Genomic DNA, 18695 nt, shown 5'->3' with positions numbered 1-18695 from the left:
AGTTTTTTGGCACACCTGTCAAATAAAATGTTACCAAATACCATAGCTAGCAAATAATGAAACAACTGAAGAAATAATTAGCACAGAACATGAATTTTGATTGTTATTTATCAGTAACGCTGCAAAGCATGCTAGGAGGCATGTTGGATGACAACAGTGTTGACAACAGGGGGCAGCAGAGGTAGACTGTCTCCCCCAAGGGAGCAGTGATGGCCAAGTTTTTTCAGCCAACTGTTCCAAGCTTTATAGTGGTTCATTTGGTCTTAGACAGTCTTATGATGCCACTGTCGAATAAAGTTTTGCCAGTTAATATCTCTTGGTATAAATATCCCATAATCCAGTTAGGACAGCAGCAGTTTATAGTACAGTGGGGCTTATCTATGATGAGATGCCATTTTCGTGTCAAATTCGGTGGGTGGAGGCTTATAGTGAGGTGCGCCTTATAGTCTGAAAATTACGGTATTTGTGCAGATCAGAAACATTTATTTGTAAGAGCCCTGACTGAACAACAACATGACCCAATCACAAGGTTTATTAAAACATTTGTATTGCATTTGGTCTGGTTTAGATGAAGCCAATAAGATAAACTCTCTATCCACATTTGCAATGAAGAAGACCCCTATGGGACGGGGAGGGGGGTTCACTCACTTGCCGTCTGCCAGGTTGATGGAGCGGAAAAGAGGGTACTCCTCAGGGACTGGCTTTCCGTGCTGGTCTTCGTACAGGAAGATAGGCGCACGGCCCACCTCCACACCCAGCTGTTGGATGCCCTGCTCGTTGTACACCGACAACAGGAAGGACTGCAGGCCTGATTTTGCCTTGATGGTGAACATGATGGAAAAGTCTTCTGGGAAAACTCCGCCTGGAAAAAGGCACCCATGGATGCTTTATACTGTTATAAAATTTTGAACAAAAAGCAATACATCTGGAGCATCTAAAGCTAAAAGCCCTTTTATGGTCGTAGTATTTGAAATTTCAACTAAATTGTCAGAAATATGCGTGAGTCTAAAACTAATACAACTGATTGAGTGACGCACTTCTATTTAGCATGAAGGAGGGATGTGCAAACTTTAACTTAGCATGAAGGCCAAGCGATTTGGGTTCAACAAATGTGCCAATGTTTTTTTTTTTTTTTCTTAGCCTCACTGACTAGAACCAAGTCGCCTGCATTGTCCAAGCGTGTTTCTCTTGCCATGTTAAACCAAAGAGTCCGGACAGCTACAGCCAGAGCAAGCGTTCATTACGTCTACCGCAGTGACTTTCGAGGGATAGCTGCATTCTGCCTTAGTGAGGTGCACGCACATGACGTATATGATGACTCACAGGGTCCCCGCTCCACAGGTTGCCAACCCCTGACTGACAACGTCATGGCCATCTGCATCTCATAAAAAAGAGAGCAGACAGGCTTCCACTCTCTGCCAAGAGCTGCAAAATGGAAGCTGGCAGCAATTAAACTTAAGAAGTGGGCACACTGTACCGACGCTGGCAGTTTACATTGTACTTAATTACGTACAAGTCTGTTGCCGCTTTTCCACACATGATTGGATAACACAAAGCGGGTGTTGCTCTTCAATTACAAGACAAGTGGACAGTGGAAGATGTTGATTCAGACCTTCTAGGAAAGTTTTTTTTATGTATTTTACAGAAATACAATTGGAAAATGTGTTCACTACGCCCTTTGTATGGCCAATCTTCAAAATCAAATCCTGATGCCAGGCACTACCTATAATAAAATGGTGTTGGCAAAAAATAAATAAATTAAAAAAAAGAAGAAGCCTGACAGTTTAGTGTTGCTGATCTTCGTCCGATTGAGGCTCTACCCTCTCATTATTGTTTCCAGCAATTGGTTTGGCTGGGTCTTCATTCTTTGCATATTTTATTCTCTCTCACACAGGGCCGGCCCAGCCTATACGCAGACTATGCAGCTGCTTAGGGCCCCTGACCAATAGGGGCCCCCCAATCTGGCAATTGTTTTAATTTTTATTCTATTTTGTTTACTACAGTTTGCTTTATTTGACTTTTGTGAGTTTTGATACTTGATTACAAGCTTAAAAAAAAAATAAAAGTTCTTCCTTAACTTCTTTCTTTCCTCTTAGAAAAAGGTTTGGCGCCATCTACTGTCACTACTGACAATCATTTGGGGTGAGAAGTTTGAAGTTTGCAGTGCAACGAAATCTGATTAATATACAAAATATGGACGTATGGGTTGGATTGCATGTATGGGCTTCACAGTACACTGTGACGAAATGGTAGACCAAAAATATGGGCCCCTTTGCATTATTTTGCTTAGGGCCCCCAAATGGCCTGGGCCGGCCCTGCTCTCACATTTCTTTGGATAATGAAACGTAACCTGCTATATCCTTCTTTAGTTCTGCATCATGCACAACAATAGCAACGTGTTGAACATTTCTAGTGTAAATGAATGCAGGGTTTTCCTGGCATATATTCTACAATGCTTTACTGTTTTTTCTAGTACAGTATGTTTAAATCATTGGCTGCAAGTGACTGTGATTGACGTCCAGTCCATTTGAGATAGGACAGCTGGCCCTGATCATTCACTGGAAGCCTCTTCCAGTTCAAATGGATTTGCTGTCTATCTTCATCAATGGTAGCCAGTGAGGTAATAAAGCATGAAATTGTCACAGTTTCATGCCATCCCACTCCTCTTACACAGCCAGAGTTTGCCCATTCCATGCTCCACTTTACCTGCCAGCCACGCCTACCTAATTAGCCTATTTCAGCTCACCTGCCAAACATGAGTGGCGTTTAAGGGGGTGGGAGCCCCCTGGTGGCCGAAAATTGTCATTGCATGTAACTAACTTTCCTATATATGATTTTGAAATTAAGAATTTTCCGGTAAAATATTGTGTACAAAAGTAGTAAAGCTATAAGCAAACAACAAAAAATGAATGAAATGAACAAAAAGAGATATTTTTATAATCGGTCAAAAATATTTTTCGAACAGATATTTGACTAGTACCTTAGCCGGTCATTTGCTTTGCTTAGCCAAAACCACCCGAGGACCGGAGAGGCAAGATGGATATACGTAATTTTTTCAAACCTAAGTTTTCAAAAGCGACAAAAACTACTGAGCATGAACCAAGGATTGAAAATGTGGACCATGAAACGCTATAGACCACCATCAACATGGTGGTCTATAGCGTTTGGAGTTTCAATTTGCCCCATTAAAGACGCTAATTGTACAACAGAGCCAACACCGGTGTCTTGCCAATGTAGTTACCCGCGTCAAAAATTGTGTCCCCTGGCTGCGGGAGCGCACACACACACACACATAAGTTATGAGTTATGTCGACTTAAACAATTAATTAAAGCCAGAAGAACTACAGTTATATATTTTGGACATTGACGTTCATTAACCGAGAAACTCCATACAGGACTGGAATTATAGTAATAACTGTTATAGGTAGGGTTGTTCCGATCATGTTTTTTTGCTCCCGATCCGATCCTGATCGTTTTAGTTTGCGTATCTGCCGATCCCGATATTTCCCGATCCGATTGCTTTTTTTTGCTCCCGATTCAATAATTTTTCCCGATCATATACATTTTGGCAATGCATTAAGAAAAAAATGAATAAAACTCGGACAAATATATACTGTACATTCAACATACAGTACATAAGTACTGTATTTGTTTATTATGACTATAAATCCTCAAGATGGCATTTACATTATTAACATTCTTTCTGTGAGAGGGATCCACGGATAGAAAGACTTGTGACTTTGTATATTGTGACTAAATATTGCCATCTAGTGTATTTGTTGAGCTTTCAGTAAATGATACTGAAGGCCATGCCCAAATGCATGATGGGAAGTGGAACCATGACAAGTGGAGCCATGACTGTCCGTAGTGCTACCAATTCATATATCTTCTCTGCGATGGGATATAACATAAGGTGTTAAGAAAATAAATCAATTGCTACCTTGCTTCCCCACATTGCTTCCCATGATATTTCTAATCGGAGGGAGAGGGATTGTAAGGCTTGAGCCAATTAAAATAAGGCTACAAAGGCTGCCAAAATTCACTCTACTCATTTTACGCTGCCTTTTATCTCTCTTTATAGGCAAAACGGCGCCATTACAGATGGAGTGCAACAATGTATGAGTGGGTCGTGCAGCGCATGCATTAATTGCATTAAATATTTTAACGTGATACATTAAAAAAAAAAAAATTACAAGCCGTTATTGGGATAAATTTGATAACCATACCTTAAGCGTAAACTAAAGACTGGATAAGTGTAACATATTATGTGTGTAACGTTAAATACAATTAGAAAACGATTTAATTTAAAAATATATATATATTAAAAAAAGGCATGGCCGATATTTTATTGCCGATTCCGATACTTTGAAAATTATGTGATAGGACCCGATCGATCGGGATGCCGATCGATCGGGACATCTCTAGTTATAGGTCATCCTACATGTAAAACAGTGAAACATTGCCTTTTTTACGTTCAGTACGTATGTTACGTTATATGACGGGAAAAAAAAGTTTGTTTTTTTTTGTATGGATGGGCCATGTTTTAAAACATCGTAAATAACTACATCACCAAAACACGTAAATGAAGCAAATCAGTGCAGCGCAGGGGTTACAATTTTTACAGGGGTAGCTATATTGGCACGACACCAGCGGGCATATCATATTCAATGGATGACGATCTTGGCGAAAAGTATAGCTGTCCAAAGCAGCCTGATTTAGAATTCCCCTCAAGAATGATGGGAAACAAAAAATGCTCATTTTTTAACTTATTATTATAAATATTCTTGTAAGTTAATTTTATTGTTGACATTGCATTTCGAGGTCATCAACATGTTGTGCTCCACCTAACCCAAAAGTCAAACTCCGCCTATGCTGCCAACATATCAACACTCAAATGCATTACAAAATTGTGCTCTGCAGTGTGCCAGATGTCCAGGCATTTATCGGCGTTGACTTGGCCTGTTCCTGGCCTGCTCTTCTACCTGCTCCCCATCAGTGCTTCGACCCCCAGCCTGCATCTGACTACACCTCTGCTCTGTAATTGTTGTTGCATGAAAATAAAGGTCCTTAAAAACTGCCCAGTTGTCCAACTACTGCAATTGGGTCCAAATTACACCCCGTGACAGAATTACATCAATATGATTCATGCCATTGTTCAAATTCTGAATATCCAGGACCTGGTTTAGTTGACTTACATTAAGTTCATCATCTAAGTACTGTCATTGAAAGTTGGAAGAATAACTGAGCGACCTGCCTAATTTTATTGTGATATGGCACCAAGGGTTCAACCTCGTGGTTATGGCTGCTTTTTCTTTGACCTATGGTATGTTGGCTTTTTGTTGTTGTTGAAAAATACAATTATGATATATCAGAGACCTGTGGTACTTCGTAAAAAATCTTTAGACACAAACAATTGCTGTTCGCATGAAGATAAAGCTTTACCTGGGAAGAGCTGTTTGGTTGGAGCGCTAATCTGAGCATTCTTGCTCACTCGGTACGCAATGTCGGGTTTGGAGCCTCGGCGCATCGTGCAGAATCCAGGAGTTTTCTTGACGCCTACTGGTGAGCTCTTGAAGTCCAGAGCCTTCAGCACATCCACTGGCTCAGCTGTGATGATAGAAAAGAAGAGATGGTAAATATAAATCCAGATTTAAAATTTCACAATTCCCTTGTATATTCCTTCAATTAACAAAGGAGTACTTTAAAAATATACAGTGCTGGCCAAAAGTTTTGGCACCCCTGCCATTCTGTCAGATAACGCTCAATTTCTCGGACCCTACAGTCAAACATGGTGGAGGTTCCCTGATGTTTTGGGGTTGCTTTGCTAACTCTGGCCCTGGACTGCTTGACCGAGTGCATGGCATTAGGAAGTCTGGAGATTACCAACAAATTTTGCAGCATAATGTAAGGTCCAGTAGGGGTGTGACAAAATATCGAAATGGTGATATATCGTGGTGCTTTGTATCCCAAAAGGTAATCGATATGCTCCTGCCAAGAATCGAGATATCGTTTTAAAACGGTGTCAATGTCTAAAAAAAAAAAAAAATAAATAAAATAAACCAACAAGTTGCTTCCAAAATCTTCCACCATAATAGTGTCTCAGTTAACTCTAAGGCTGCACCCAATCCATTTAGACTGGGAACCTTTGTTCTTTCGAAATCAGAGCATTCACAGTCATTCTGTCCGATTTTCAGGGCATTTACAGGCCACTTGTTGTTCATTTGAGGGCATATACAGGTCATTTCCTGTTGAGTTTGAGTCACTGCCTATTCATTTGGGTGATTCCCAGGTCACTTCGTGTTCTGTAACTCAAAACAAAAAGGAAGTGACCCATAAAATACCCCAAAATCAACTGGAAGTAACTGAAAATTAACAGGTAAATGACCTTAAATGGCCCAAAATTACCTCATTGCCTGGCATTGGTTGCCACTACCGGCCATAGATGTTCAATCCGTTGGAAGTGGGAGGGATGGCAGCGAATGAACGAATGTTCATTCGCTGCCACCCTCCCAGTTTGAACGGATTGGACATCTACTAGTGATAAAATCAATCAAAAAAAGCACTAGCACATTGTCAGAAACTCATTGATGGATACCGGAAGCGGTTGTTCGCAGTTATTTTGTGCTACTAAGTATTCGGCTGATGGTGCCAATAGTTTTTTTGTTTTTTTTTCATTCTGTTTTACATTTTTTCATTGCAAGCAAACTAGATGAAGATATTACTGCCAAAGCATTTGTAATTACAATCATTTTCTGGGAGAAATTGAGCATTATCTGACAGAATTGTAGGAATGCCAATACTTTTGTCCAGCTTGTACATTGTAGTGCAATTTTAAAATATTATTTCTTAAATGCCTCCTACAATAACAATCAAAGCACATTAAAACACTCCCCTGTTAATTAACTTGGCACACACACACACACATTTCCTCAGATAGAGTGGCTGCAAAGTCCCGTAAAAGGACAAAATAATACTCCACCTTCTGTTATTATTATGAGAATATTAGCAGGTTTTTAAGGCTCCCTTGTTGCTGTTTGACCAAGCATTCAGGCTATTTAACACAAGCCAAAAGATTCTTTTCTTGGGTCTCGCCCCCTCCCTAAATAATACACACTACATTCCTCAAGCAAATCCCCATTTTGTGTCCATTTCCTGTCACGTGATTACTTATTAAAGCAATGATAAGAGGGGAAATGAGGCTGTCTGATAGGGCCTGTGCCATGATAGTATTCACTTGACATTCAAACAACATAACAAACACACAGACAAAACGTCAAAACATGCATTTTCTTCTTTTTTGTTCTTGTGCCCACTTGGGCGAAGGATTGGCTTTGTTTACTTTTAGACTGCTTTATCTTTTGAACACATTGAGCAGAAAACTGCAATATGTAACAGAGAGAAAGGAACAATAACATCCCCTTCAACAACTGTCTCTAAACCATGTCCATCCAAGACGGCAGAATTACGCAAAGTACACCAATAAGAACATGTGAATCTAAATCAAAATGTATAAAAGTAAGACAAGGGCGTAGGTTTGCATTGGAACTGTAGGGACATGACACTACCAACTTTTCAGGATGCTCAAATTGTCCCCACCAACCTTCAAGCAACCTTTATATGCATTATATAATGAGCTCAGTTATACAGATAGTTTAGGTTGTCTTCCAATGTGTTGTAAGGATAGAATCGACCCTACCAATATTAAGTGAATTATTTTCAAACTTGCATTTACCCCCTTTCACTTGCTGAAAGCGCTGGTCGCCCCCCCCAACGCACGTTTGATTAGCTGATGACTTGACCCATCCCCGACACACAGGCACGCTCACACTCACACAGCCCTGACAGAAATACATGTCGACAACATCCCGCCTCGTCCGCCCCCCTTGAAGAGGAGGAATATTAAGTTGTTGTTTTTTTCAGCCAGCAGCGGCAGCCATGGTAAGTAATGTAAAAAGTAGGGCTGTCAAACGATTAAAGTTTTTAATCGAGTTAATTACAGCTTAAAAATTAATTAATCATAATTAATCGTGATTAATCGCTATTTAAACCATCCATAAAATGCCATATTTTTCTGCAAATTATTATTGAAATGGAAAGATAAAACACAAGATGGATATATACATTCAACATACGGTACATAATAGAGGTGGGAATCTTTTGGTACCTAAAGATTCGATTACGATTACGATTCAGAGGCTCCGATTCGATTATAAATCGATTATTGATGTTACCACCACCAACCCTGCCCCCTCGCCCCCGCCGCGCTTTTAATGTTTTGTACATTAGCTTTAAAACTGTTCAAAAATCCTCTCAGGCTAAACCAAACTAATATTTCAGTATCATGTTAACAGTTTAAAACAGTAAATAAAATACTCAAGACCCATTCTGGATCAGCAGCTTTAAGCTACATTCAATTAATTTAAAGATGTGAATCAACCGTTAAAGTAATTAAAATTCTCCCGTTATTCCATAATTTCCCTTCTGTCTACTTTCGACTTGTCAAAGTTTTAAAACTGTTTCATCATTTAAAGATGGATTCAAGTTAAGATATTGTCGATTTAGGAGTATTTTAGATAAAAAGTTAATTAGGTTCGCTACAACAGAGCCTTCTAGAGAAGTCTACTGCTTTAAGATGGCGGCTGTTAACAACGCTGCAACTACTAAACGGCAAGTCTGTCATTTTGCATATAGTTCTTTTTACATGTTCTACCGGCACCGTCGTCTGTCATTTTGCATCTAGTTCTACATATATGTGATATCTACTATAGCCGTATGTGGCCGTATGTTTGTAGCAACTAGCAACTGGGCGTTCTTCGAAGCAGCTGTCGGCCGCATTCAGGTATTATTGTTTTTTTTTTCATCTAGCGGCATGAGTTGAACATGATATCTACTCTCGGTCCGTTCCTCATTGTGTCCCGAAGACTGCGCTGACTGTGTTTTAGGTCTGCTTTACCTGGTATAATTCAATAATCGGAATTTGAATCTTTGAATCTTTCTCTTGAATCGTTCTCGAATCTTCCACGGCCGAATCGCGAATAATCTCAGAATAGGAAATTTCGCACCCCTCTAGTACATAAGTACTGTATTTGTTTATTATAACAATAAATCGACAAGATGGCATTAACATTATTAACATTCTGTTAAAGCGATCCATGGATAGAAAGACTTGTAAATCTTAAAAGATAAATGTTAGTACAAGTTATAGAAATTTGATATTAAAACCCCTCTTAATGTTTTTGTTTTAATAAAATGTGTAAAATTTTCAATCGAAAAATAAACTAGTAGCCGCCATTGTTGATGTCAATAATTACACAATGCTCATGGGTGCTTAAGCCCATAAAATCAGTCGCACCCAAGCACCAGCAGAGGGCGACAAAACTCCAAAAAACACAAGTAACAAGTTGGCATTGCACTGTGCTGTCATTTTAATCTGTTTGAGTGGGGCATGTGCGTTAATTGCGTCAAATATTTTAACGTGATTAATTTAAAAATTTAATTACCGTCCGTTAACGTGATAATTTTGACAGCCCTAGTAAAAAGACGTCAATGTAGTGGAGGTGGGGAACACACCACAGATTTTACTGCTGGAAGTATGACCTACATCAGAGTTAGCATAACATTTGACTGTGTGAACTTGCTAACCTGCAATACTCGAGTAGGAAGCTGCTTAGAGAGAAGTGTCCTTCTGTTTGTGTTTTCTACTGTTAACGTTAATTAAACTGCGAAATGTAGTGAACTCTGCTGGAAACTATAGAACCAGAAAAATGTGAGTAAGAAGCTGCTGAGAGAGAGACGGGAGCTGCATAACCTCATATGTTGCTCGCACAACACAACATGCACAAAACAATCATAATTAACAATGTACATAGTTTTTTTTTTGGGGGGGGGGGGGTGCCGTGAGCTACCCAAAGTATCATTGCGATCGACTGATCAATGGTGATCAACGTAATGAGCACCCATGATTTAGCATATCAATTAATTAGGTTCATATTCTTGAAAAATGTAGCCCTGACCCCCGTTCACCCAATTTGTTTGGTCTTATTAATGTCCCATCCCGAGCAAAAAGAAACATGTAGGTTATGCTGTTTTATTGTCCCTACCAATGTTGAGACGAAACCTACGCCCTTGGTACCAGATGTACCAATGTACCAAATAAGGAAATATAGGTCGCTTGCACTTCAAGATGCCAAAACCATCAGACGTGTCACCTCAAAATCCCTAAACAGGGATTACGATTTGCGTGGGAGAAATATACTCAAAGCGGCCCAAACGATGTGCATGACTTTTGACCACTTGCACATTTTCAAAGTCAAACAATACAGAATAAAAACATCCGCCGCTTTATATTAATTTCTTCTGATGGCACGTGAAGCAAGGGAAGTGCTGATTGTGCGGTTCCTGTATGGGTGGCTGCTTGCTTGCGATGGGTGGGGGGAGGTAGTGAGTGTTGGTGGGGCTTGAGCTTGAAGTCCACATGCTGAAGCCATTACGGGCCTGGCACCACTCCCTACCCCCCCCCCCCCCTTAATAAAACATACACAAGACTAAACTTGGATGGCCCCGAATTTCTCAGCTACTTTTGCTTCTCAGAGCACCCTTTTGGAAGATTTTCGTAATGCTTTATGAAGTGCTTATTAACTACTTTGTAATGTTTCAGAAAGTGTTTATTTAATGTTTTAAAAAGTGATTATTAACTATTGTATTAATGTTTTTCACCAAAAGCGTTATTAACTAGATCATTGAGGCTTTCAGAAGTGCTTACTTGTTAAAGCTTATTTAAGTTTTAAAGCTTTATTAAGTATAAAGTATAAAGTTTTTTCTTTTACTAGTTTTAGATTGTCAGTATTTCAAAAAGTACTTAAAAACTACATGTTGTTGTTTCCCAACATGGCTCTTACCTAGTTTAGATTTGATAACATGTCTAATGCTTTAGTAATCATTAATGATTAGTAATTAACATATACAAAGGATTATTTGGTAGAATATTCATACTTTATTAATTCTAGTATGTTAATATTTTAAGAATTGATTAATAACTAATTTGTAAATGTTTCATATCACGGTCAGTAACTAGCTAGTTAATAACATAGACTTCATAATGATAGTGACGGGACACATTCCCCACGCCTTCAAGTAGGGGGCCGTCCGACATTCCACAGTTATTCTCAAACACATGCAGCGATCCAATGCCGGATTTAGGTTGAAAAAGTACAAACGCTGTACCAGATACAAACAGGAAGGATTGTCTCAGGAGTGAGTTGTTCGAGGATTGAAGGTAATTATTATATTTTTCGTACCAGGCATGCATTTTGAAACGTTGTGAAAAAAAATCAATGGGAAACATTAACCGCTATGGCATTGGCGTCATAATTCGCAATATTTACGTGAAATTAAATGCTAACGCCCGTTTTTTGCTTTTAACCAAGAATCGAGACTGTTTTACATCCATATCTATAGAGAATTCAGGGATTTATGAATTTATTTACAAGAATTTTCAACGTAAAAACCTCTTGTGGTGATAAGGCGGTGCCACGGTGGCTTAAAGACTAGCAGCACACTCGACATATTTACGTAAAATAAATGTTAACTGCCCGTTTTTGTTGTTGTTGTTTTTTTTTTTGCTTTTAACCAAGAATCGAGATTGTTTTATGTCCATATCGATAAAGAATTCAGGGATTTAAGCATTTTTTCACAAGAATTTTCAACATTAAGAGCTCTTTGTGGTGATAAGGCGACACCACAGTGGCTTAAAGACTAGCAGCACTTTCGACATATTACGTAAAAGAAATGCTAACTGCCCGTTTTTTTTTTTTTTTTTTTTTTTTTGCTTTTAACCAAGAATCGAGACTATTTTACTGGACTGTTTCACGTCCATATCGATAAAGAATTCAGGGATTTAAGCATTTATTCACAAGACTTTTCAACGTAAAAAGCCCTTTGTCTGTGTTTCCACTTGGTCAGCTCTGTCGGAGATAAGCCCCCTATTAATCGGCCCCGTGCTCCATGTCCCATCAATTTATTATGAAGTCTATGTTAATACTTTCCTAAGTGACCACACACACTATTTTTTAGCTGTTTGGCAACCTGTTAATAAATGTTCATGCTTGCTTGTTGCTGCTTTGCAAAGCTGTGATGCAGAGTTTAATACTTTTGTCAACATGAAGTGTTGGTTACTATTTTATATATTCATTGAAAAATATCTAATAGATAACACAAGAGGTTAAATGGGAGGTAATCTGTGGTATAAGCATATTATAAGTCATTAATAAGAAGTGTTGGTTACTATTTTGTATATTCCTTGAAAAACTTAGAAAAATGTCTAATAGATAACATAAGAGGTTATAAGGGACGTTATTTGTGGTATAAGCATGTTAAAAATCATTCATAAGCAGTTATGAATGACATACTTGAATTGGGCAATGAGGCACTATTTTATACATTTACTGCTGAACTATAAAAGGCATTTTAACTGACACATTACAACATTAGTAAGTCTAATAAAAGTTTTATAAATATTAGTAGTTACCACTTTGTTAATGCTCTGTAATTAACAGCTAGAACAAGCTAATTGCTCTCATGTGATTCATGATTGACTATAGCTTGCAAATATCTAATAGTAAGCTCATACTTGAGTTGACCATAATTGTTTACAACCTACAATGACAATTATATCATAAATGTTTGAAAAATTATATCTTTAAGGTCATAAGGTATGTTTAAACTACTGCCACATTTAATTGATTGTTTTTATGAAGCGTTAACTAGTTTATAGGCCATTTATAAATTCACTCGGGAATTGTTTTTCCATTTTCTTCATGCATGTGACCATCTTTTTCCATTTTATTTTATTATTTTTGCAGGAATGCAGTCAGTCAGTGAATCAAGTGAGGAACTTTAAATGTCACATCAAAAATATGCTAAAAAGGGAGCATATTTCTCAAGTAAGAAAGGGAAAAGAGACCAATATGCCTCTGTTGGAATACTGTGCCCAGCTACTGCTTCAGTGTGAGTTTGGGAATACTTTTGAGCATTACTGCATACCTCAAGGCCTCATATATTCCAGATGTGGCCTATTGCTCAGGACACCCGCCCATCAACTCCCCCACCCCACTTTTCACTTTCTCGGCTACTTTCCTTTCTTCCCGTTTCTTCTTTCTTATGCCCACTCGGCACACTGTCCCGATTCAGTATTCCAGCCATCCTACATCCTCATGATAATCGACTAATAACCGCGACTGGTTTAATGGGGTGTTTGTGGGTCATTACGGCACCTCATTTGTCAACGTGTGTCAGTAGCACCATGTCTGCCATGTTAACAAGCTCCCTGGGAAAAAAAGTGCGATAAAATCCCTCAGGTGCATGCAGAGACATGATGTGAAAGAAAGAGGGGAAAAAAACTCGTTAAAATCGTTTCAAGGGAAAGCAGCAGACGTAGAGGCAAAATTTCCACTATTCAGTTTGATGTGGATTTGAGCTGTGATTAAGCCGGGAATCTTCTCCAAGGGAATTTTTTTCCTCTCCCTTTGACAAGAGGCGCTCTAACGAGCTCTGGCAGCAGTGACAGCAATTAAAGTCTCCCTCCCTCCCGCCCCCTCAAGAGACCCCACGAAAGTTTGCACATCATGCAATTATGGTAAGCTTCCATCTCAATCATGATGTGACAGGAAGGAGGACAAGATGGGACACTTTACTTTGATGATTATACAATATACTGTACAGTATGTACAGCATGTATGTTTTATTATACCGCATGCTGACTATGGTGGCTGCTGGTCACTTTCACTTCTGGATTGTATCTATTCTTGTATGTACAGTATGTACATAAAGACCATACAGTGCTGCTCGAAAGTTTGTGAACCCCACAGCGATGGTCAGATTTTTTGTAAAAAAAACTAAAATAACCTTATTAAATGTTAAGTTATACCCAAATCCACAATACTGACATTCCAAATAATGGACTGAAACAAAAGAAATAGTTATATTGTCATTCTTTATTTAACAAAAGTGGTTGATTTAAGAAAAACTCAGATATCATGTGTGCAAAAGTATGTGAACCCCTTCAGTTAATAGGATATTGCGCCTCCTTTTGCAGAGATTACCTCAACCAAACGGTTTCTGTAGTGACTAATCAGCCTCTCACATCTACTTTGGGGGATTTTTGCCCATTCTTCCTTGCAGAACGCAGTCAGTTGAGAGAGGTTTGATGGGCGTCTGGCATGAACTGCTCGCTTCAGGTCCCGCCACAGCATTTCAATGGGATTTAGGTCAGGACTTTGACTGGGCCAGTCCAGAACACGAATCTTCTTCTTTTTCAGCCATTCCTTGGTTGTATTGCTGGAATGCTTTGGATCATTATCATGTTGCATGATCCACCTTCTGCCAAGCTTTAACTTCAAAACAGATGGCGTCAGGTTATGTTCTAGGATTTGACAATATTCCTCAGAATTCATGATTCCCTGGACTATGTGGAGTTGTCCAGGTCCTGAGGATGAAAAGCAAGCCCAGATCTTGACATTCCCACCTCCATGCTTCACTGTTGGGAGAAGGTTCTTTTGGTGGTATGCAGTGTTGACTTTTCGCCAGACATGGCGGTTTTGGTTGTGACCAAACAGTTCAATTTTGCACCTACATCAGTTGATGAAAACTCTTTTTAATTTAGTCTCGACAACACAACTGTTAAAAAAACAAAAAAAAACTACTGAATTGATTGATTAGGAAATCAGGTTGAAATAATAGAAAATTCCAAAATGTTGAGGGGGTTCACAAACTTTTGAGCAGCACTGTATATAGATGCATGTAGTTTTTCATTACATGCTGCTGACTACTTTTGCTACCGCTAACATTGGACGTGTGTATAGTATTTATTAGGGCTGTCAAAATTATCGCGTTAACGGGAGTTAAATTAATTTTTTTAACCAATCACGTTAAAATATTTGACGCATTTAACGCATATGCCCCGCTCAAACAGATTAAAATGACAGCAAAGTGTCATTTCCACTTGTTGTGTTTTTTGGTGTTTTGCCTCCCTCTGCTGGCGGTTGGGTGCGACTGATTTTATGGGTTTCAGCACCATAATTATCATTGACATCAACAATGGTGAGCTACTAGTTTATTTTTTGATTGAAATTTTTTTTCAAATTTTATTAAAACGAAAACATTAAGATTTTATTTATTGTTATTAATAAACATACTTATGTACAGTATGTTGAATGTATATATCCGTCTTGTGTCTTATCTTTCCCTTCCAACAATAATTTACAGAAAAATATGGCATATTTTATAGATGGTTTGAATTGCGATTAATTAGGATTATTTTTAAGCTGTGATTAACTCGATTAAAAATTTTAATCATTTGACAGCCCTAGTATTTATACATGTTCATTTCAATAAAGCTGGGTTTGAAAAAAATTTACAATTCCGCAGACTATTTCAACGATTCAAATTCACTTTTGAATATGGACGGACACTTTTAATTCATGTCTAGTTTGCCACTCAAAAATATATTATATGGACATTTGATAAACATAGTATATATAATGTTTATGACATAAAATGCTGCTACTCTCATATACTACTGAATATACCGGAGTTGGGACAAAAAAAATAATACTAGTCGTCCGAGAAACGAACATATCGAAAGCAGAGTCCTTGTCTGCTTGTAATCGTCAGATACCTCGGTTGTTGAGCTGTGCATCGGCTATTGAAAGGCTAAAGGCTGATTTATGCTTCAGCGTTCCGGTGACGGCAGAGCGACGGTGTAGGGTCATTGCGCATTCGAAGTTCTGCATCAAGGGAATGCGTTGCTCTGTAATTCACCGCCATGCCACTCGAGGGGTGTGGCTTTGTCTTTGTACGGTTTTGGGGGACTCTTGCCAAATTCCTTTAGTTTCCTTTAGGTCATTGACATCGATGGCAACGGAGATGGAACGTGTGTATTTGCTGCTGCAGCTAATCACTATTGAATAAGAAATGTTGTTAATACAAATGTTGAATCGTGGCGAAACAGAAGACATTTGCGAATGCTTGAAAACGGCGGTGTTGTTGTGCTGAACCGAAAACAACGATCGGAGTGGACCAATCACAGTCTTTAAATGTTCACGTCACATGCGTTGACGTGACGCATGGTCAGGATTTTTTGGAGGTGCACGTCAGGCTGAGGTGTAGGGTGGTAAATCGGGTCTGCGTTCACGGCGTAGGTCCGTCGTCACCGCTACGCAGAAGCATAAATTAGCCTAAAGAATTGGTTGCCCCAGCTTAGCATTTTTTTTTTTTTAAACTCCACGAGCACTCACATAGTTTTCGTCACATATGATCTGTAGCATCACCGGAGTCGTATTATAGCAAGTAGCATGACTGTGGTCACTAACAGTTAAAAGGTTGAAAGGGCCAACTTCCAAAAATTAGCCAAACTAAGTATTGCTTCAATGTTATGCATGAATTATTGGGCTTTTATTTTTAATGTGGTCCTGGCAGTGAACTGATGGTGTACTTCCGACTTTCTTTCCACATCATATCGAATCGTATTGCTTCCAAACTGAATTGAATCCAACTTTTATGATAGTTTTTGTATCAAATTGCAATCCATGCACCTAGATAAGTATTGAATTGGCTTCATGCCAAAAATTCCTAACCATAGAGTATACTATATTGTATCTTTAGTCCACCCAATAGGTCACTCAATAGGTCACTCACGTTGTTGTTCTACTTCTTCTAGTTCTTCTTATTATTGGTGAGGACACTAACTAAATTGGCCTCCTCCTGCCTTATTAGAGGACGGACCAGCATGAAATTTGGTAGGTATATTCTAAGAATGTATACTCATTGCTCTTAAAAGCCCGATTTTTATTATTTGGTCTCAGGGCTGATGAATTAGTTGCGTGCTTATTGTTGCCTGTAAGTTCCAACTTTGTCAACAGAGGGCATACACATTCTTGGGTGTGCTTATCATGTCTCTTGGCTGATTATAGCCATCTTTTAGGGAGATGGACAGTCATAGTTTGTTTGAACTTGTTTTGTGAACAGTTTGTTATACTGTACCTCCAATAGATATGTATAAATATTAACATTTTTGATACACTTAGTTTTTTTTCTCATACAGTGCTATTCTTGCTGTGTAAATTTGCCAATAAGATACAATATATACTTTATTGATTCATTTTTTTTGTAACACAATGCTGCAGGTTATTATTTTTGCTATGTATATACATTTCTGTAAACAAGGCATCTACTGTATTCATACGGTTTGACATTGATGTTTTGACTACTGACACATTTTTGATGAGTGATTTATCCAGCCATAATAGGTGTTGCTACTGTCTAACCCCCCAGCTCCCCCACCCCCCAAAAAAACAGAATTCACCCAGTCTAAGGCCAACCAAAGAGTCCTACTTAGAACGGTTCAAAGAAAGGTTTGTCTTTCTGTCCTTGAAATGAGCCTTAGAAATTGCAAATACTTGAAAGCAGTATTATTACCAAAGCCAGCAGACGTAGATTTTTTTATATTCCTGGCTAGAAGCTGCGCAGTATGGATGCCTCTTTGGCTCCTCAGACGCTATTCTTCAAAGCTTGACGTTAATGTGACCCACATATGTGTATTTAAACGAGAAAAAATACCCCTCCCTCACCCCTAAAGCCTCCTTCTCATTCTCCTTTTTCCATCAACGCCCCCTTTTTTAGGGGTGGGGGGGGGTGTCATTACTCTTGAATAATAGTGGATGGAAAAGATATGCTTTCGGGAGCCTGGATGTAAATTCCAATCATCAGTTCAACAACATAAAAAAAAAAAAATCATAAAAGTTTGTATGCATGGTCATTTTAAAGTACACATATTCAATATGGCAATAAGTGTGCAAATAAGTGATTCCTTTGATCATCTCTGCGCGTAAAACTTGTGCGTAAAAACCACTATGTGGCGGACTTGAACAGCCCTGCAACAATTAAACATAATTTTATGAGCAACGGGAATAAGAACAGAGCAAGTGTGCACACAGCGTATACATTCAATGAGAGATCGGCCTCTACATCCTCGGTGTTTTTACGCACCAAAGAGACCAACATCCGCGCTCACCTCTGCGCACCACGCCTAAAAAATGTGGCATTTTGGTGTACATGAGTGCCAAGTCATAACCTTCAATCACTAGCAAGTCGAACGTGACGGGAGACATCGTAAAATAAGAGTTGAAGGAAGGTTTAACAGTGCGTAAAGACGCACGGGTTTAACAAGAAAAAAGCTGTTGATGTATAAGGTGCAAGAGCTGCGTAGACACCAATTAAAACGTGAATTTAACTATAAGAGGCACTGATCTAAAATCAAACAATAATCAGCTATGTTGTATTTTTTACAAGGCGTATAGTTTAAATGAAAAAAGTTTGTTACCTGCTCTGACAGAGACAGTTTGCTGGATTAAAACAACGATGACGGCCAGCGTGGACTCCCATAGCCACCTTTTCGTCCTCCACCTGGCGGGCCGCCTTTGCGTCTCCATGGTGATCGTCCGCGCTGGTGGTGCACGAACTTTGATCGGGAAATTTAAAAAGTGAAATAAAATAATCCCCTTGATGAAGTGTGTATGCTCGCACTACTACAGCTCCATGTGGGGGAAGAGTGACGAGTGTGGCGGCCTGACGAGAAGCTTCAGACCGGCTTCCCCCTGTCTTCAAACGCAGCAGCACACTGATGGTGGAGCGCTGTCATG

At 39.0% G+C, this 18695-nt stretch overlaps 1 protein-coding gene across 1 annotated transcript in view; it reads right to left on the bottom strand.

Annotated features, from left to right (window-relative positions):
* LOC130929535 (collagen alpha-1(XI) chain-like) overlaps positions 1-18695 on the bottom strand; it is a 540279-nt gene that overhangs the window by 111370 nt on the left and 410214 nt on the right. The window contains exons 6-8 of the mRNA XM_057856736.1: positions 18377-18687; positions 5443-5607; positions 649-862 (exon numbers count right to left, since the gene is read on the bottom strand). Coding sequence (XP_057712719.1) covers positions 649-862; positions 5443-5607; positions 18377-18485 — 488 coding nt within the window. The 5' untranslated portion in view covers positions 18486-18687. The remainder of the gene's footprint in view (positions 1-648; positions 863-5442; positions 5608-18376; positions 18688-18695) is intronic.

Source organism: Corythoichthys intestinalis, chromosome 14 (assembly GCF_030265065.1).
Source record: "Corythoichthys intestinalis isolate RoL2023-P3 chromosome 14, ASM3026506v1, whole genome shotgun sequence".
Lineage (NCBI taxonomy): Eukaryota > Metazoa > Chordata > Actinopteri > Syngnathiformes > Syngnathidae > Corythoichthys > Corythoichthys intestinalis.
Note: the sequence above shows the minus strand (reverse complement) of the source record. Positions and strands in the feature narration are given on the sequence as shown.